At 44.7% G+C, this 20621-nt stretch overlaps 1 protein-coding gene across 4 annotated transcripts in view; it reads left to right on the forward strand.

Annotated features, from left to right (window-relative positions):
* The first annotated feature begins 11889 nt into the window (after positions 1-11889).
* TMTC1 (transmembrane O-mannosyltransferase targeting cadherins 1) overlaps positions 11890-20621 on the forward strand; it is a 133177-nt gene continuing 124445 nt past the window's right edge. For 2 of the 4 annotated variants that reach the window (XM_056510618.1, XM_056510611.1), the window contains exon 1: positions 11890-12342. In XM_056510618.1, coding sequence (XP_056366593.1) covers positions 12032-12342 — 311 coding nt within the window. In that variant the 5' untranslated portion in view covers positions 11890-12031. Of the gene's footprint in view, positions 12343-18980; positions 19184-20621 lie in introns of those variants that run through there. The other 2 variants (XM_056510603.1, XM_056510626.1) reach the window with 2 other exon arrangements.

Consider the following 20621-nt stretch of genomic DNA (forward strand, 5'->3'; position numbering starts at 1 on the left):
CTGCACAACTACAAATTAAAACGTTAAGGTCTTCACTTTAGAAACACAGGGAAATGATTTGCCCTTGGACACTACTATCCAGACATATTTTGTTATTTTCTTTCTGTGGTTAGTGATCATGAGCATATTTTGTCTGGCATGAGACAATTTCAGGTGCAAATTCATGAGACATAATCAGGTGCATAAATGAAAAGTCAGGGGTTGCAATTAGGCATTCACTCATACCAAACAGGCTACCTGAAACCCGTGTGAGCACATGGCTTTAGACCCACAAATGACAGGCACTTTGCTGTCCCTGGAAAGGAGCTAAGGAGAAGTTTAAACCTTTTTTCCATGGCCTGGATGCAGGCAGACATCCACACACATGCTCTCCCCACAGGCTGAGCAAGAGCCACTTCAGCAGTGCCTTTAAGTTCCTTTAAGGAACAGGTGGAGAGGAAGGAGACCTCTGTGCTGTGCCTTAACTTTTGGGTACTGTATTGGTTTGGACACTGGTGATGTCGAGTAGCACTTTTCACATTGCACGTTAGCACCAGGGACCTAAAAGAGACCCAGGCCTTGCACTGGCACTTATGTTGGATGAGGCTGTGTGCTCAGAGCATCCTCTTTCTGAGCTGCAGTATTACAGCTGGACACTAGAGAGCTCCTTGTACCAAAAACAGCTCAGCAGTGCGAGGGGAGGCTCCCTGAGAGGAGCCTTCCAAGCAGCCCCCCTTTCTAGGGGAATTCTACTTGGGTTTTGCTATTGTGCTAAAAATTAATATTCTCAAGGGAAAGCTGTCTTTGCCAGAGCAATGGCTGCAGCTGTAACTCCACACCTCCTACCCCCACCAAGACAGATTTTGCAGTTGTAACTTGGAAACTAATTACACAGATAGCAAGAAGTAAATCAAATGCTGCCAGCTTGGAAATTATAATTAAGTTTTCCTTGCAATAACAAACACACTCAATATGTGATTTATTATGACTATTGCTGTATTAATGATAGTAATAGTCTATGTCATGCACCTATGCAGAGTACATGTTTTCATTTAAATTGCCAGATTACAGTCCCAGATGCAGGATGAATTCTAACTAGCTCTCTGCAGTCAGTCTGCTGATAACCTTAAGCCTTACAACACACAAACTATTGCCAAACACTACTCTATTAGCAAGCAATAAAATAGAATGAAGACTGAGGCTACTTTTTTTCATTAGCTGTGTTTGACCTGTCCCCACAGTTGCCTTTACCCTGTCAATCTCTTATTCAAAACCAAAACAAAATCCCCTATACTGTCACTGTAAGGGCATATTGCATTCCTGCTTTGCAGACTCTGACACAAGCACAGGCTGCTGCAAGATGCTGTAGAGAAGTAACAGCTCTATTCCATTCCCATAGGGATTTTGCTCAAGGGTTGATTTGCAGTTAATCTTGTCCTGAGGTCAGCAGCAGGAGGGCACAGGGTTTTGCCTCCCAAGCTAGTCCTGTCTCAAAATCCTGGGACACAAAAACTGAAATAGTCTGTATGAAAACTTCAGCAAGGCTGGGGAAAGCCTTGTTCCAGCCTCTGCTGTGCACTGCAGCTGTGCTTGGCCAGGGCAGAGAAACAGCTGGCACTCGTGGGGCTGTAACAACAGTCCTGTTGAGAGTCAGTGTCTGTGCTGCTGGGGGCACAGCTGGCAGGGTGGGGCCCGAAGCTGGAGCCTTGCTGTTGCAGTTCCTTAGTGACACTCCTGGCTAGATGGACCAATTCATTGTGAATGATAATGTTCCAGATCCGATTAGATTACTTGCAGGCAGCCTGACAGGACAAGAACAGTTATTGCTGTCTTGGCCTGGATGTTGAGGAGGATGTTCTGCAGGAATGAGTCAGATCTGGTTGTGTTTATGTAGAAAGCCAAGGAATCAGTTTGAGTTCTGAGAAAGGTTCTCTTCCAGGACAACCTGACTGTGTTAGTGACAGTGAACTGAATTGTGCTGTGAACACCTTGTCACTTGGTTTCCAAAACCAGCATGTGACAATGATCACTGAAAGATGAAATCTACTGTTGGTTCTCCCTTCTTTTCAACCCTCGGTCCTCTGAAAATGTATAGATAACTGGAAAGAGACTTTTCAGTGTAGGGCAGCTCCAAAGAAGGGCTGCCTTTTGATTCCTCTGAAATCCTCCCTTGGGAGCTGTGCTGAGTGAGCCTTGGTTGTGCCATTCCACAGCTCCTCTGGCTCCCATGCATGCAGAGCAAGTCCCTAGCATGGCACTTATTGCCTATCTGCCTAAATATTCCTATATTCCTTCAGCTGTCTGGAGGATTCTCTCCTACTTTTGTGAAAAGATGGCTCATAATGATAGAAAATGTAACAGAAATACAGCAGCAACTTGCTGAACTGCAGCTAAAAAAATCAAAGGGTGTGGTGAAGTCAGAGCTAGCAGTCTCTTGCAAAACTCCACTTCTCAGAAAATTATGTTTTATTGTTTCCATCCCTGGGAGCTCACATTACACCCCAGCTAAACCTAGCAGGGCCCTGTCATTCATCAGGCAGTTTTATGGCATGACAGGAGTCTGGAAAATTAGAAGCCAGTTAAACAAATTAAAAAGTTTAATGGAATCCTCTTTCTGCATCTTGCAAAAGAAAAAAGGAAATGCCTTGGGATATCTTTTTCTCATAGGGAGGATCATATTGACCTCCAAAAGGCAACAACATCAAGGTGGCCACTGGAGAGAGAGAGAAAATCTTGCAAAATTTTATGAAGGAAATGAAACTGTGATTCCTGTCAAATCACCCCTCATAAGTCCATCTTTTCTCATCAACATCTCATACCATGTGATATTCAGGAAAAGTGAAAACACTAGCTGTGGCTGTGAACTACTTTTCCCCTCTAATTTTATTTTGCTTCAACTGTCCAGAGAGCAAATCTTTTGGGAGGTATCCAAGACCTCAACATCTAAGAAACCCTTTCTAGAATCTAAATATAATAACTCTGCCAATTTAGCTGACACATGTGGTTATTTCAGTGACAAAGAACTCTGGGACCTTCTAATCCCTTAAAAAAAAAAAGTTCCCCCTGTATTGCTTTATTTATCTCCCCAGAATGTTTTGGTATGTGGTCTTTGGGAAAATGGCTCATTAAAATCATTGTTATAAACTGTTAGTGAATGGCTGGTGATCCATAGGCTATTCCTTTCATCAAGATGTCACCCACTGTCAGTTCTGACTAATAAGAGTTTATAGACCAGTGGTGAGTATAAGTGGTCTCAGTGACATGAATTCAAACTCAGCAGCTCAGCTTACTGCAGCTTAGCATGGATTAATTTCCCATGGCAGATGCCAGCCTCATGCCAAAAAAAGACTAACTCCCATCTTTATGATTTTTTCTCTTCTTCACAATTGTCAATCTATATAAGAAGATAACAAGAAGTAGGCCCAAATTACAAAGCATGGATCTCTGCAGCACTTCTTTGAAGTTGGGCTGTGCCTGAGTTTTCCTTTAGGCTCCTCTCCAGTCCTTTCCCTTATAAAAGTATCCATTTTTGTGTGTTTTTACCCTTTTTACCAATAGGTCTGTTTAAGCAGCAGTGATACAAATGAAACTGTCTCTCAGGTAATTAATTTCTTTTTCTCTGTCTTTTCCCAAGGAAAGACTAAGAGTACAAAGGTGTAGTGTGGTTTGGTAGAATGGTTTGTTTGCTATTATTATCCTTTTGTTTATACTGGAGAGTGTTGGCCTTTTTGCCCTGGAAAGGTGATATTGATGAGAGTCACAAAAATCCTCAGGTCTTGCAGAGAATCACTCATTATTCCTGAAGCAGCTTTCCAGAGAAGCTCTGTCTCAGTGTACCTGACCTCTAATCTACAAAAGGAAAGGTTGCCTTGTGCCCGAGGAACAGAGCTGTGGCATGAACCTGGCAGTAGTTAAGATATGCTGGGCCATAGAACATCTGGACAGCACACAGGAAAATCTAAGAAGGACCTAGGATGTGTCAGGGAGGTCAGATGAACCCGAGATGGGCCCCTGAATTTGATGTGATGTCCCAAGGACAGAAGGAAGGGAGAGGTGCAATGTGCTAGAGATGACAGAAAACTCTGCAAGATGTGTTGCCAAGCGGGTTCAGTAACACTGAATTTGCTAGATTTGCTCCCAAACTGCGACTTGTTTTGGTTTCTGTGCCTTCCAGGCTCCAAATGCTGTCCCAAAATCTTCCAGACTCCTGTAGAGGGATCCTAAAAGTGTTTCAGCTGAACTGCAGATGGCTTTGGGCTGAAGCCATGGGAAATTTTGTAAGCTCTAAACTAGGCAAAGCTCAGAACTTTGTTTTTTAAAATGTTTAGCAATAGAAATGCAAAGGTTAGAAGTTCTACTGACTGAGAAGAAATCTGGAGTGGAATCAGGCAGAAGAAATTATCTGAAACACTGAAGGGAGTGTGAGTGGGCACAAGAAAGCAAGCAAGACTCATCTCCTTGGAGAGACTGAAAGGAGGGAGTTCTTCATTCCCCCTTAGCAGGAGGAGCTGGAAACCCTGAGCTCATAAGTGTGCACTTGTCTTAGGGAAAACTGGGGAAAGTCACACATAATGTCTCGCTAGAGCATTTCAGGAGAGCCAAGAGTTTGCATTCACTTGGATTAAAGGAGTGTAAGTATTGTTAGACCATCTGGCTCATAATTCTTTTCATTGCCATATTTCTAGCCCCAGAACTGTGCAGTAACTATGTAACAAATCTCAATGTGAGCTAATGGAAGAGGGAAAGGTGATTTTAGCCAAAACAAAACAGGACTTGCATATGCTTTCACATCTTCATGTGTTCTTCGTCCTGTTCCATCCATGCATTACGATTTATTTTTCTCTCCTTGTCTGGGTGTTGTATGTCTCCAAGCCTGCTCTTGTCTGCCTCTCATCCCATCTTTAGGGCTTTGGTCTACCTGATAAGCTGCACATAGATATGCTGGCATCTTGATGCCCCAGGTGTCATCTGCACCTACCATTCTCACAGCATGGTGAGACTGATCCTTCTGTTGCTTCCACGTGTAAATAATTACTTCTATTCAGAATGGGCTTAATGTTTTTATTAAAAATTCCTTGAGTATTACAGCATATTTTACCTGTCTGCAGCAGACTCACAAGAGTGCAGATCAGTGCTGAAGAGCAGGGATCACTGGGGAGTGATCTGTTTATCCTACCACCAATTTGAGGGTCACTTAGGTGCATGGTCTGTGGAAACAATGGAGAGGGAAAAGGGAGCACAGAACAGCTACTCCAATCATTCCCAGCTGCCTCCTTCTCCATCCTGCTTCCTCCTGATGCTGCCCCCCTCAATCAGGCTTTCAAATTGTTTCCTCTGAGAAGCTGCACAGGGTTTTACTGCTTTGATTTTGAACTGATTTATTGGCTGGCTGATAATTTCTCAAATGCCTTGGGAAAACAGTGGGGACAGGACCAGTCAAAAGCTAACTGGTGGGATAGCTCCCCAGCCAGCATAGCTGGCTTAGGTTTTGGTGACTGTGCTTGAGGACCTACCTTTGCTTTAACACAGCCAGAGCTGTTCAGTACACTTCAGTGTAAGAGAAGCAGAGCCCAAAGTGAATGATTGATGCATTGTTTTATCTGGAGTGTTTGTTCAATATAAACACTAGAAAGTTAAGCTAATTTGAAGTTATTTTATTGCAAAATAAAACTGTAGCTGTTTGCAAAAATAAAATCCAATGAAGTCACCTGAAAAAAGATAATGTCATATTCCTTTTGCAGTAGCTTTTATAGAAACTTTCACCCTCCTCAAATTACAGTGACTCCATGTGGCTTATTCTACAATATAGATTTTAATATCTGTGCTAAAATTTATTCCAGCTGTTGCTAATAATAGAGATATGAATAATATTATTACAGAGAGTCTTGACTGGACTTGGTGCAGATTTATTAATTTGTAATTTTTCCATCCTAAACCCAAATATTAAAAAATGGATGAAAAGAAAGAAAGGTAATTGCAACCACTGGCTTCTACTTCACCATGATGGAATTGAGCTTGCCCAGTAATCAGAGAATAAATGTTGAGATTTCCTGATTTTATCCAACAGTCTGATTTTATCAGACCTTTTGCTGCTGCATTCTGGCTCAGAGATTCACAGAAAACAAAAACAACTGCATCTGAATAGGGAACAGACTCGGGGTCTTTAACCTCTACTTTTATTTTGACATATGAACTTAAAAGAGACAATTGCACTGGGGAACCTAAACTCTGAAGACTGAGTATAAGGTCAAAATTAACTGTTTTAGTACAGTCCAAGTAGAAAATGCCTCCTTTATCTCGCCAAAATCGGGTTCATCTTCCAAAACCAATGTCTCCCTACAGCAGCAATATGAATCCCAACCACTAAATACTGATCAGAGTTTCTTACCCTGCACTTGACCTCAGCAGCTCAGCATCCAACTTTACAGCCACATGATAATTTACATGTGTCTTTGCACAGCCTCGTGGGGAGCATACAGTGTCTGAGTTACTAATGTCCACTTCTTGGGAAAACTGTCCTTTTAAAACAACTTCTATCTACCAGGATTTTCTTTAAACAGCCTCTCACACATCCTGCTTGTACTTGGAAACAATGTTCCAGGAAAAGTGAAAATGTCATCTAGCGCCATGCAATGTAAGTGAAAAAAATGTTGTCATTTATGAATCCCTCATTTGCTTATCCAGAAGTGGGCCTATCTTGCGTTGGGTTTTCTCTTTTTAATTTTTTTTTTTTTTTTTTTATTCTGAGTCATTAACTGATTTCCATGAAGTGCATAAAAATTTAGCTTAAACTGTCTTGTAGTTAATCAGCAATAAATAGATGAGTGTTACAAGTGATAACTCTTATGATTCAAACTCTATAGCCTGCACTTTTCCCTTGCTCTCCTGCAATAAAAAAATCTGTCAGGCAAGGGCAAGGCTGAGGACTTTCTTTGGCTTTGGGAAACTTCTTCAATGCTTCCAGCAGTGGAAAAGTGCAGATCCATGCTCAGTAAGGAAAGAAAAATGCGTTTTCTCCTCCACTCCCCATTCCATCATGGAGCTCTGAACACCCAAATCATGCACATAAAAATGGAAAGTATTGATCTCCTCAGCTGATGTGTGAACCTGCTGGAGTGGGCAATCTCATCTGCCTGTGCCATAGTCTGCCTCCACTCAATAGATGAAGAATCCAACTATTTTTGTTATTGGGGCTTGTCCCACTTCTGCATTGTCCCTGACATTTAAACTGATATTACTTAACCCAAGTCACTTTACCATTTGATGGCAGAGTGTTAATATAGGATGTTCCCTCTACTGTGGGTGCTCAAAGACTCTGAACAATCCTGCCCATAGACTAAGGCTTAACTCAGGTCTCTTCAAAGACAGAAAATTCATTTGTTGTATGAGCTGAAAAAGAGATTCCCTCTAATCCAGTAACAACTACAGCAAGCTTTTTCTGAGCTCAGAATCTCTAATTTTGCGCAAACACATGAAAGAGGTGAAAAATGGATGTGAAAAAGGGTCACAGAGGATTCTGTCACTTGCTATCTGTGTCAGGGGTGGGAAATGAGCATCCAAGAGGATGCACCAAGCACTGCTTGCCATGTGATATCTTCTTGTTGATATCACTTGGTAAAAACAGAGGGGTTGGAATTTTCAGGGCTAATATTTAGCACAGTCTGTGACTGCCATGGTGAGAAAGCTTATTAGGGGGTTATTAGCTTATTAGGGGCAGGACTTGAAATACTGTATCCCCTTTGAAATGGATAGGTCATCCTGAGGATATTGGATTTCTTTGTCTCCAAAGGATCACATGACCAAAGTTTTACTTTCCTGCTTGTTCTGGCTCTTGGCCACAGCTGAAAGCGAAAGCAAAAATACTGGAACTTTCACTGGGTTTTAGGAAGAATTCACCAAAGAGAAACTTACTGTTGCCTGAATAGGCTTAGAAGCAATTTGGTAACGAGGAAAAAGGATCATAATTAGTACTTTCCCAGCAAACCTCAGTACAGCCTTTCCCTGTTGCAGTGCTCCCAGTAACTCCAAAATGCAAATCCTACTTGACTAAACAGAATTATACCTGCACTGAACTCTTTGGAGGGGCTCAGGCCAACACGGATTGCTCTCTGTCTCTCCAAAGCTCTTCCAGCACAGGCAGCACACTGGATTTAAGATGGCAAACTTGCTTCATTTTTAACCATGTGAACATAATCTGTAGCCACTGAAGATTCTACGTGTGGCAGATACTGAGTTTCATCCTGGGGCAACTGAAATGATTTGGAGTAACTGACTACAAGCAGAAATCAATTGGACCAGTTACCAAATGACTTCGTTTAAATTTAAAATTATTTGCTCAGACAGCAAGAAACTATTTACATGTGCTACTTTTGAAATTTACCTCTAGCTATGACCATATGGTAATTTAACTTTTAAATTGTATTTACTGCATTCTCATACTTTAATCAATCACTGCAAAGCTAAACTCTTCAGAACTCTGCGTTTAAGCATGAAACTCAAAACATTTGCAGTTTCTCTCTGCCTTTAAGCAGTTGCAATTGTCAGATAATAGCAGGTCAATCAGTGCTCAACCCTTTGAAGTGTATCTGCTCAAATGTGTCTCCTGCCTTGCATTGGCTGCCGTATGTCTTACTCCAAGTGGAGGCAAAACTTTCCTGCTTTAGAAGTAAGGAGCTCTCTTCAATTAGCAGAGCAAGGATTTTTTGAGCATTGCACATAATTGGTTTCAAGGTTTCCAGTTTTAACAGCCATTTGTTAATCTTTTTTATATAGCTGGCACAAAAATTGTGATTCGAACACGAGGAAGCAGGCAAATAGCTGGAGTACTTCAACTACACACAATTCCAGAACTCAGCTAGGCTTTTCTGAGAAGCAATTTGGCTTCACATTTCAAAAGCAATGACAAGGCTACTTTAGGTAGAGAAAGAACCAAGGCTTGCACAAGAAGGAAATACTTCTTATTAGATAACATATTTTTGGAAGTGGTAAAGCAACTTCAGAGCAGATCATTCCATTGCTGTATTCTTTCTCTCTCTTTCCTTTCCCTCTGTGTCTATGCCTGCATATATATGTATGGATCTGACATCCAGAATACAGCAGTGTTCAGTATTTCTTCTGCTATCTGAATTCCTTTTGCTGTTAGTTTCTTTATAAGTGGACAGGACTTCTAGCAACAGACAACATCTCGACTTCAACCTGTGATGGTAACTGCAGCATGACAAGGCAGTGTTTCCCTTTGTGGAGAAAGCAGAAGATGATGTGTTTGTATTTCAGTGGATCTTGGTGTGAAGGATGCAATGTTTTCCTCAATGGCTGGCTGGAGATTGCTTTGTCTCTGTCAGATGTTTGTTTGAGGGAAGAAAGGAAAGAACTAGTCTGTCTTGGAGAAGTGAGAATAGATATTCTTGTCATGTAAAGACTTGGCAAATTAGTGTTAACTACATGTTACGCATAACATTTCAATAAGCACATAAGAAACAGTTTAAAAATAAATTGGGTTTTTCTCCATTGCAAAGTCTAGGTCTGTGCCAGATGAAAGCCAATGGCCTGTGTGTAGGTGCCTTCCTAAAGAGTGTGATGGGAAGGAGTCCTGAGTGGGTCAGGACTGCCATCTCTCTCTCTTTGGTGTTAATCAAGCATGGTGGGTTATGGAAGAGAGCAGGGTATTGTAGAAGATCTGTATGAGAAGCAATGTTATTTATTCCAGAGAGTGTGTTTGTTGTACTATGTGATGTTACATGGCTGTGTATGATATTGTCAGAAGATATTGACAGGGAATTCCTTGATGGGAAAATTATTTTCTATCACCTCTTCACCGTTTACTGGTTTAGAACTCTGCATTTTTGGTAAGTTTTTTGTAAAGAACTAGTTAAGCTGAAGGAATGGACAGCAGGGCTTGTGACACAGCAGGGACATGTCCCATAGTCCTGGATAATGAATGGAGAGACCTGTCCCTGCTCCATGCCAAGCTGCTTGATGGCAGCCCTGGGCCCTGCTTTGTGGCAGGAGCAGCCTGTCAATGGGCTGTCCCCAGCCTGGGATGATGGAGAAGGACAGAAAGCTGCAAGACTGATGAGAAAGGCTGTGCAGACTGATCCATGGAGGTGAAGGACCAGAGGTACAGGGGTCTTGCTGGGAGGGGCAGCCTGCTAAGACCCAGCTGGGCTAAAGGAGTGCAGATTTTGTTCAGTTGAGTAACTCAGAATTTAAAACATTACCTGCAGTCTGCTGCAAGGCAATTTCAATCTTTAAATCTTACACATTTCTTTTTGCTTTCATGAACATTACAATCCATTCCTCCCTACCACCCCTCTCCCCAAACACTATTTTAATTTATATCAACAAAAAGTCCTGATTCCACCTCTTAGGCACATGTGCAATAGTGAGGCTGTTTTTAGAGCTGCTGGGTCCTCGTGGCTCTGGATACCAGGCTGTTTCTCTTTCTGTGCCCATGCATTGACTTTGGAGTCTAGCTTTGCATGCCTAGGCTTTGAAACTTTGGTGAAAATGAATACCAACACACTATCATGAGCGGTCTCCCACTGCAGATGAAAACTCCATGCAGCCAACTGCCTAAATGTTAAAGCTGCTTAAAGAGAAAGTTTGATTTAATGGCTCTGATTGTGGTGGAGTTTCCTTCTGTCCTGGATATAAACACACTGTCCCAGTCAGAGTTAACTGTTATTTTTAGCTATAACAAAAGTGCATCTGAAAAGCCTGTTCTGTTGCACTTGGAAAATACCAGATCACTCGAAGTGCCAAATACACTGGGGAAAAAAGCATTCCTGGAGCGGGCTTGCCCTGGAGAGCCTGCATGAACTTTCCAAGGCTTCCGCTCCCCTCTTTTTCCCACACGGGAGCAGGCATGCTCACACGCACGCACAGGGAGCAGCTTGAAACTGCGCAGGCTGCTGGTGAGCCCTGCTCAGTGTATCTTCTCTCAAGAGCGAATTCTAAGTGTGTTCAGTATGCTCGTTCACCTAATTGAGTCGAAGCCTCCTTGCCAAGCGGTGTTATTGCTTTGTTTGGCTATAAGGAGAAGGTTTTCTTTAAAGGTTGAAACTCCATTAATAGAGTCCTTGTTTTGCTGGGTTTTGAAAAATCTATTACTACGTAGTTTTCATATATGGGTGAATAGAAGATCTGACCATGGCCTTTCCTTAAGTTATTGAGGCTTATCACTAACACAAGAACGGTCAATGTGGGAGGGTGGACATACTGCAGCTCTTACATTATTTCAGAATAAAGACAGGAAATGGACCAGAGTAGAGAAAACAAGTTGTGTGGCACCAAAATGCCCTTTCCTCCAGGAGGACACAGTGGGGGACTGCTTGGCACAGCGGACGCTGCAGCGCGGAGGACGCGGGCCAGCACTGACGCCGTGGAGCAGCGTGGATGCGGTGCAGCAGCAGCAGCGACAGCGGATCAGCAGGCACGCTGTGGATGCTGTGGAGCAGCGTGGGTGCCGTGGAGCCGGCGGGGATGCTGCCGCTGGCCGGGTGAGCGCAGTCCACAGGGGAGCTGCGGAGGGGCTGCTCGCGGGGCTCGGAGGAGGCGCCGGCACCGGGACAGCCCTGCACCCGTCTCCTGGGAGAGCAGGGACAGCGGCGACCCGAGCGCCGCAGCGGGACTGCGCTCCCCGCCCTCGGGCGGTGCTGCCGTGTGGAGCGGGTCCGGGTCCGGGTCCGGTCCGCGCTGTGCGGGAGAGCCCCCGCGGGCAGAGCCCCCGTAGTCAGAGCCCCCCGCGGGCAGAGCCCCCGCGGCCAGAGCCCCCGCGCCGACGGGCTGAGCGGGGAGGCGGCGGCGGTGTGACAGCGCGGCAAGGAGCATGCGTGCGGGAGGGGGCGCGGGGGGGAGGAGGAGGAGGAAGAGGAGGAGAAGGGATGGCGCGGGGAGGCGGCCGCTGTTTATTTGCAGCCGGGCGGGCTGCGGCTCGGCAGAGCGCGAGTGGCCGGCGGCGGTCCCGCTGCCCGCCCCGCACCATGCGGGCGCCGCTGCCTCCCCGCGCCGCGGCGGCGGCGGAGCCGGGGCAGCCAGCGCGGCGCCCCGCGCCATGGTGACGGGCTCGGCTCGGCGGGGCTCCCGCAGCCGGGACCGAGCCGCGCCGGGCTCCTGCCCGTCGGCGGGCGGGCGGCGCGGCGGGGCGGCGGCGGCGGCGGTGCTGGCGGGGCTCTGCGCCCTCTGCTACGGCAACTCCCTGCGGGGCGAGTTCGTGCACGACGATGTCTGGGCCATCGTGAACAACCCCGACGTGCGGGCGGTCGCCCCCGTGTCCGCCGCCTTCGCCAACGACTTTTGGGGCAAGCGCATGGCCGAGAACACCAGCCACAAGTCCTACCGCCCCCTCTGCGTCCTCACCTTCAAGTGAGTGTCGGCGCCGCGGCGGGCGGGCGGCTCCTCTCCGCACGGAGCGGCCCCGCGGGTCGGGACAGCCCCGGTCCCGCGCCCTCGGCCCCGTGATTCAGCATTTCTGCCCGCAGCTCTGCGGGACGGGGCGCGCCCGGGTCCCGCTGCCCGGCCCGGGGCAAGTTTGCTGGGGAAGGGCAGCGGTGAGGCGACGCTCCGGAGGAGTCCGCCGCTCGCCGGCGAGTGCCCCTCTTTCCCGGCCGCTTGGGAGCAGGTGGCGCTTCTTCCCCGGGTTGCGGGAGGGATAAAAGGGAAAACGGAGCGTTTCGGGAAGAGCTTTCGACTGGGGAAGGTGCTCACGTGAATTCTCCGTGAGTTCTTCCTGAGCTTTATCTCGAGTACGATTTCTCCGCAGCGGAGCGATAGTGCCAGAAACTTCGCGCGTTGTGTTTTGGAACAGACCCGTAGTCACCCGCACCTTTGTTGTCAGCGCTAAGTGGAGGGGTCAGCCCCGCGGGTACCGCGCATCCCTCCCGGCAGTGCCAGCCTGCCGTGTCAGTCTCGGAGTTGCAGCCTCCCTGCCTCAGATGTGCCTTCCCTGTGTACCCTGCAGAGTTGTTGAGGAGGAGTTTCGCTTTTGCAGGAATAAAGGGAAGTTGAGCAGCAGTAAAGTGACAGCTACCTTCGCTAATCCTAGAAAGAAAACCTTCGCTGGTCTCTCCCCCAGGAGAAGAATTTGTGACAAATAAGCTCAGTTACAATCCATACAGTTTGTCATTCTTTCCATTAGCTTGTTCTCTGTTTAATTTATTCTGATGGAACATTAATGGTGATGAATATTTAGCACATTTTAGCATTTAGAAATGATGCATGTGTTTGCAGAGAGCTGTGCTGGAAGAGGTGGTGGTGCAGCTGAATGATGCCTCGTGCTCAAACTACAGCAGGTGTTGGGAATAGAGGATATAGGCATTGGAAAGTCTGCCAGGGCGATGTGTTACCGGTCCCTTGGTCACTTTGCTGATTGAGTAACTCATTAGCACACCGGATAGATAAATAGAATTTCATGAGTATGTGGAAATTGAGTGTTTCTGTGAAGCAAGAGCAGTTTTGGGAAATGGGACATCCCTTTGGCACTCACACATAGCACTTGCTGCTCTTTGGTTGTACAGGTGGACTTGGAGCCAAGAGCTGTCAGTATTGGCTGTGTGGGCACAGGCTGGCATGCCCCTCATAAAAGAAAGCTGAATAGCACAGACCCATGTCAATTGCATTTTTTAGGACAGGTTTGTACCTTCTCCTTGAAGGGCGTCTCAGCAATTTCTGTAAAGAGTGAGGTGGGAGTAGGTAGTTGCAGGTACAGCTGCCTTCTCCATCATGTGTCCAACTAAACTCTTGTAGTTTGGGGATGTGTCCATTCCTCCAGCAACACTTCTGGGGGTAATTGGAGAGAGGAGTGAACCTGCATCACCACTGACCTCGTTGCATGCAGTATTAGCGTTGGAGTGCTGGACATGGGATCCTTGATCAGGTTGCAGGATTGAGATTGTGATGCTAATGAGCAAAAGAAACCTAAACTTTAATAACAAAATGGAAACTAAATATTCTAGTTCCTATTTGTATGAATTTGGACTTGTTTTTCCTTTGCTGTTTAAAGGTGTGTGTGTCAAAAAAGGATGAAATGCTGTCTCTGCCTAGTCCTTTCTGAAGGGGAAGTGACACTAATTTTGTGAACAAGATTTCATTCTCTATGCTTATAATAACCATGTGGCCAAGACACTGGTCAAAGGCAGAGTCATTTGTTCACGACTTGGATTTGGAATAGGGAAGGAATCGTTTATCTTCCCTGGCTGCAGAGGGAGATTATATCCCAATTATCCTTCCAGCCTTCCAGTTTCCACATTCTTCCCATTTCATTTCTACCAGTAGGGTGTCAGAGGAAGATGTTAAGAAGTGGGTGGAGTGAATCCTCCAAACCCAGTGCTTCCAAAGAGTCCTTTAGCAGCTTTTGCTAAGCAGCACTGAACCTGTGGCTGAGCTGTGCTCTGCCTGCCTGAAGATCTGCCCCTGCCTTGCCCAGCAGGAGATGGCTGGTTGCTCTCTGTCTTCCTGCAGACGGGAAAAAGGATTTACCTTGATTCTGGTAAAAAGCTCAGCAGAGGCTGATAAGTAACAGAATGGAAATGAATGTTGCTAATACTTTTGTTAGAATTTACTCCACCCACTTAGGAGACTTGAGAAAACTCTGTGATGAGTTCAGGAAGGAGGGAAGAGAGGACCAAATGTTCTGATATCTTTATTGTTTGCAGATTTGCATGTTTTATTTAATTTGTCTTGTTGTTGTGCTAATTTGGTCAGTCCAAGGCATTTCAATTGCAGCATGAATCTTTATATCAGCCTAGTTGTTCTACTTCTCTTGCATGAAACTTTCATCTCTAAAGGCTTGTTTCACCTCTTGCTGTATTAAGATTAAAGAAACTGGTAGATCTCCGAACTGCCTGTACAGAGCAGAAGTGAACGGTGGGCTGAAATTTACATCTACAGATTATCTATCTACTGAAACTTTGTCTCAGTCTCTTTTCTGCCTTTTGTGACTGTGAAAGTAAGAGGCAGGACTCAAAATGCCCTGTGGACTTTTCATTAGGCTGAACATATCCTACATATAAGCTACATATTCCTGAAATGATCTCAATTAAAAAAATTTATCACCCATCTGTCAGAAAAATCTGAAGCAGACATTGCTGAAATTGTGTAACAGTAGTTCAGTGTCCCTGATGAATTGGAAATCATAAGTGACAGTCCTCATTTCAGTAGACTAATGCTCTGGAGCCAAACAGTGAGAAGAGCTCAAGTATTTGACATTATTCACACTGGATCTGACAGTATGAATGTTCAAAGGAAAAAACGAGTGGCCCATTGGAACCATTAAGCAAAACTTAAAATATTCACAGAATTGCTCCACTGTTTTGTGTGGGTTAACATCAGAAGGGGGGAAAAAGCTTCCATATGGACTGTTAAATTAAATGATGTTTGCTTTGTGTCTTTGAACTCCTCTTACCTTTTCTCTTGACTTCTGTAAAATAAAGGAATGTTCAACGAGTTGGTTCAGAAGCATTCCATACACATGGGTAACTGTTAGGTGACAGGTCTAGCACAACTCTTCATCTGCACAGGAGTTGAGATGGTAGGCAGTGGTTTTGCTTAGTCCTTCAGAAAAAACTTAGTTCATGCTCTCTTCTCCAGCTGCTGTCACTTAGAGCTACTTACCTGCAGGTGTTTTCTTCTCTAAGAAGTGATCCAATATACCTCATTCTAAAGAAAGCAACTTTTTGGACTCAGAAGATACTATTTTTGGTGTCTTCCTTATAAAATGTTAAGATGAAGGGTAGAAAAAAAAGGGAAAAAAGAGAACTGCCAGTTCTGTAATTCAGTCAGGATTTTATATTTAAACCTGATGCTTTCTGTCTTACACCTTGCCTCCACTAACAGAAGTTCACTGAATCATTTATTCCCTCAGTAGCACTTCAGTTATTCCTTGTTTCCAGTGGTTTTTTAGAAATGTTTCTCAGCTACTGGAGCAGAAGGTACAGTCCCCAATGCTCTCTCCTTCTCTCTTTCTTTCTGTCTGCCAGATCCCCATTTAAATAGATTCTCCAACCCAGAAACAGACAGGTGATGAAGATTTGGTGTAATCAGCAGCAGAGTGAAGGTATGCAGTGATAGAAAATGGTGAGAATGAAGCCTTTCTAATCCCCTGTATGCCAAGATTTAGAGACATTTCATCAGATGTGAGCCTCCTGGTTTGCAGGTGCCTGAGAAGTGAAGGCTCTGTGTGCTCAGCCTCGTTGGTGGTGCCAAGGCAGATGCTGGGTGGGGATGCCTCAAGGAACAGCTCACTGGGGACAGAAGGAATAGGTGGTGACAGGTCTAGGACACGTGCCTGTGACAAAGACTTGAGGGATGGCGTGGCAGGGAAACACCAGCAGATAGATCCACCCATCCATCTACCCATCCATCCACCCATCCATCCATGCTCCATCTGTCCATCCTCCAGCCATCCCTCCATCCATCCCTCCATAGATACCTGGTCCTCCTCAAAGGAGGTGGGAGTGACTATCCACTGGGGATGTGCTTGACTCTGTGGGAAGGGTGTCAGAGTGCCCCAGAAAAGATGTTGACACACAATTTGTGAGGAGAGCCATCCTACTGGTACTCTAGCTGGAAAAAAAAAATGGGCAACAAGGGAAATTAAATAGTCTGGGCTGTGCTCAGGTGCTGACTGCAGAATGGTTAACCTTCCAGGTCTGCCCACCAACGCTGCTAAGCCAGTGATGGCTTGGGTGTGTACCTGCCTGGGAAGTAAATAGGGACCTTCAGCAGCAGCTCAGTATTCTGGGTTGGCATTGAGAGCCTCGAGTGAGGCTCCAGTGGTTTTGGATCAAAGCCTTAAGTGAATGTGAGCTTGGGTTAGATGTAAATACATAGCCAAAGAGAGAACTGATTCTATAACTCACTGTCAGCCTTCTGATCTATCTAGTTGTTTACAGCTGATCTTTCTGTTTTTTCAGCTATATCAATGGCATCAGTTTCAAGGACAGGGAGCTTAGGAGAACCAAAACAACCTGGGGAAGGAAAAAACATTTTCTTTGTTATTGATTTAATGCTATATTACAGCTTGACATTGCAGGGTAATATAGTGGAGCTATAATGTGTCAGGTTAAATACACAGTTCACAAGTATTTTCTTCACTCTGTACATCACAATGTTTAAGATTGTGTCAGTATTTCTCTTGTACAGCTTAGTCTACTATTTCTGCTCATGCTGTGGCAATCACTCTCCACACTGCTACTGTCATACCTGCCATGAAATTGATGTAGTTGTGGTGTAACCATTCTGGGTGAGGTGGACTTTGTGAAGAACCACAGATGCTTTTGTGAGACTGGTTGTGTTAAGCTGGAATATACAGACACATCTCTAAGCACATAAGCTTTTCTTCTGCCCCTTGCTGCCAGTTTAGGTGTTTTTCAAAGCTTGGTGCCTCAAAGCTAAGGGTTTTTCCCCAGTGCCAGGTGCACAAGAAGTGTCCCTCACAAATGCAATTTTTGTAGCAGGTGTCTGGTGTTTATGGTCATAAGTTTGGGCTGTGTTTTTCTGGGGCTGCTTGCACTCCCTGGAAGGAGAACAGGACTCTGTGGAGGGTGAGGGGAAGCTCCCTGCCCGGGGATGGGGTGCAGACCTGGCTGGGGCTCCGTGCTGTCATGCTGCTCGCAGCCCAGCCCGGAGCTGAGGATTTGCCCAGCAGGAGAGGTGTGTACAAAGCAGGTAGGAGTCTGCCTTCACATTTTCTCAGCCCTGAATACAATTTACCTGTCTCTTGAATTTAAAGCCTTTTATGAGGGGAGGAGTTCTCTAATTCTTCTGAACGACTTGGCTGAGGTGAATGCAGTCACACTTATCCTTGCTGCTTGCTTCAGTGTCTATTGTCTCTATTTCACACCTACCAATTCCTGGGGATTTTCTCTCATCGGCCATTCTGTTCCTATTGCACCAATGTCATCATTCATTCTCTTTGGCCATCTTTTACCTAAAAGTCTCAGCCTTCTTACCCACAGGAGCATCCTTGTCAATACTCTTTAGAGTCCATGAAAATAAAGTACTCTGGCTGCTGCTGGTTAGCTAAAGGCATTTCTCTGCATTTCCTTGCTCTGTTTTTTTCCTGGGCTTTCTGTTTAGTGTCTCACAGACTTAAAGAAAGAAAGGGAAAAGAAAAAAGACCGTTCTCTTTTCACTCACTATACCTTTTTTTTCCCTTTTTTTCTTTGCTTTATTGTGAGTTAAAATGGCATTTCCTTCAGCTTATTTCAAACTTACCTCAAATTTGGTGGAGAACTGTTACATCCAGTTTGAAATACTGTCTTTAGGACTAATAACTTTATACTAGATTTTAGTTACTATTGCTTTCTCTTCTTGATGAGTGACTGTCCTGGCTTGGTTTTTGATCACATCTCATCCCATTCTCTCTCCACACTCTGATGGATGGCTGCTGGAGTTTCACGAGATGTTAATTTCCTCTCAGCTCTTGCTGAGATGCTACTTAAGAATAATTTTTAAGACAAACTGCACTTCATTCACTAGCTAGATAAAATGACACCTGGTTTGTAATTTTGTTGCTTGCCATCATCTGGATCTTTTTCTTCTCTAGTTTTCCAAGGCCACTTGTGGAGGCAAACCTAAAGCCTCGTGAATGGTGCTCTTGTTATTTGTAGCACAGGAATGATCATCAAACCACACTTTCTGTGGGTTCAGTAGAAAATTCTGCCCTGCCACATTTGCCACTTTCAAGGTGCTGCTTCTTCCCAGTCTAATTATGATTTTTGTTTTCTTTCCCTACCCCTGCTGGAAAGCAATAGCCTGCTCTGAATGCCTGCACTTAACTAGTGCTCGTGTAAGCGATGACTTCTGTGCTCTGAGGCAATTGCTGTAGCTTGGGAATTGATACGGCCTCTGTTGTCTCACCCATCCCATTACAGCAAATCAAGGGCCAAACCATTTAAGTCTTATTGTCCATTCAATTCTTAGGCATTGTACTGTACTGTGGAAAGATTATCAGCACAAATCAGCACAAAGTGCTGTTGCACTTTGTGGTGGAAACTGGTCATTGCAGGAACACCACTGTAAAGGACCTTATTTTCTGTTTACTGCTATAGGTTTTTCTTTAATCTTCGAGTTGTTTCCACATACAACCTTAACCATTATTGTCACTGATGCAGCTGCACCTCTTTTGAAGTGCAAATGCTCATTTTCCTGGCACGAAGTACATGCATCTGTGGAGTTTATAAGGAGATTCCACCATGCATTGAAGGTGGGTATTATTTTGCATAAAGTTTGCCATATTTAACACACAATTTGAACAGGAAAAGATCATTACAAGAAACTTAATCCATCCTTATATATTAAATTAATTTATATAAATCTGCATGTGAGCCTTCAGTATAAAAACTGTGGGGGTTTTATGAGGTATGGGATGCTCTGAGACATTCCAGTAAGCGTTACTTGCTATAACAAATTACCATTATTATCCTGTGCATTTCTGTTTCATAACATGTTGTGTATCATTGTTAGTCTTTTGAAAATAATAAAACAGATTAAACTAAACAAGAGCTGCCCAGGGATAATAACAAAGTCTATAAAAAGAGAAACTCTGCAATTATGGTTTACAATATTATTAAACCATATGAAGCATTAAAAAAGGTTGAATGAGTCTTCATGTGTGCAAGTGAATGAAAGGCACTATATTAGAGCTGGGCTGGGGGAGAGTGTTGCTGGTGATTATATACTGTAACTGGGTGTGTTTGGGATTTGTCTGTGAGCCTGTGCTCTTGCAGCATAGACCCCTCTGATTCTGAGTCTGTGAGGATGAAGCCAGAGTCCCACTCCATTTCCAGGCCCTCTCTGTGGGGAATTGCTTACCCAGAATTGATGTGTCCCTGATGACTTCTCTGGAGGACCCCTGAGGGTACTGATAGAGGTTACTTTTAAGAGATAGAATGATTTGCTTTCTTCTGGAAAGCTGTTGTACAGGCTTCACTCAGTGACCCTGCAACAGCTGCTGCCTGTGGAAGTCTCTTTTTCTGAGAGTGAAGCTGTGTAATTGCTTTTCTGAGAGTGGATGGTGGAGGAATGGTAGAAAACTTGCTGCAGGTGGCAAAGCAAGCCTATTCCACTGTTCTTGGAAAACATACATCAGCCTTAAAATCAAGGGATTTCTTATTTTGGTGTACCCCAGTATGGGAGTGCTCTGCCTTGGGTGTGATGTGCTGAGCCACACATGCTGCAACACTTGGACACATAAACAATGTTGAGTCTTGGCTTGAATACGTGTTTCCCTGGTGGGATATGTGATTCAATGCTGAGATTTCTGTAATCAGATTTTTATTTTGGTGGTGGCTGGGATGATGCTGTTCAGCTCTATTAGAAGATGTCAATGTCACCTAGTATTGAGAGACTGCACTTTAATGTATGTACTCTCTCCTTCTTTCCCTGGGTCTTCTGAGGGCATTTGCATTTGAACTGCCATTTGCCATTTTGCAGGAGATTCAGCAGAATCTTTGCTTCCAGGGACTCTTCCAGCAGAGATGTTAAAGTAATAAAAACTCTTCTCCAAGTGTTTTGTGGTGGCTCCTCAGAGGAAAGACCTCTGTGTCTGAGGTGGTTGTATCTCCTCTTTCAAGGGTCTCTGTTCCTAGGAGGTTTCTCATCTGCTGTGTTCAGCCCCAAATCTTTAGGATGCTGTTTGCAAA

Source organism: Oenanthe melanoleuca, chromosome 1A (assembly GCF_029582105.1).
Source record: "Oenanthe melanoleuca isolate GR-GAL-2019-014 chromosome 1A, OMel1.0, whole genome shotgun sequence".
In the NCBI taxonomy this organism is placed as follows: domain Eukaryota; kingdom Metazoa; phylum Chordata; class Aves; order Passeriformes; family Muscicapidae; genus Oenanthe; species Oenanthe melanoleuca.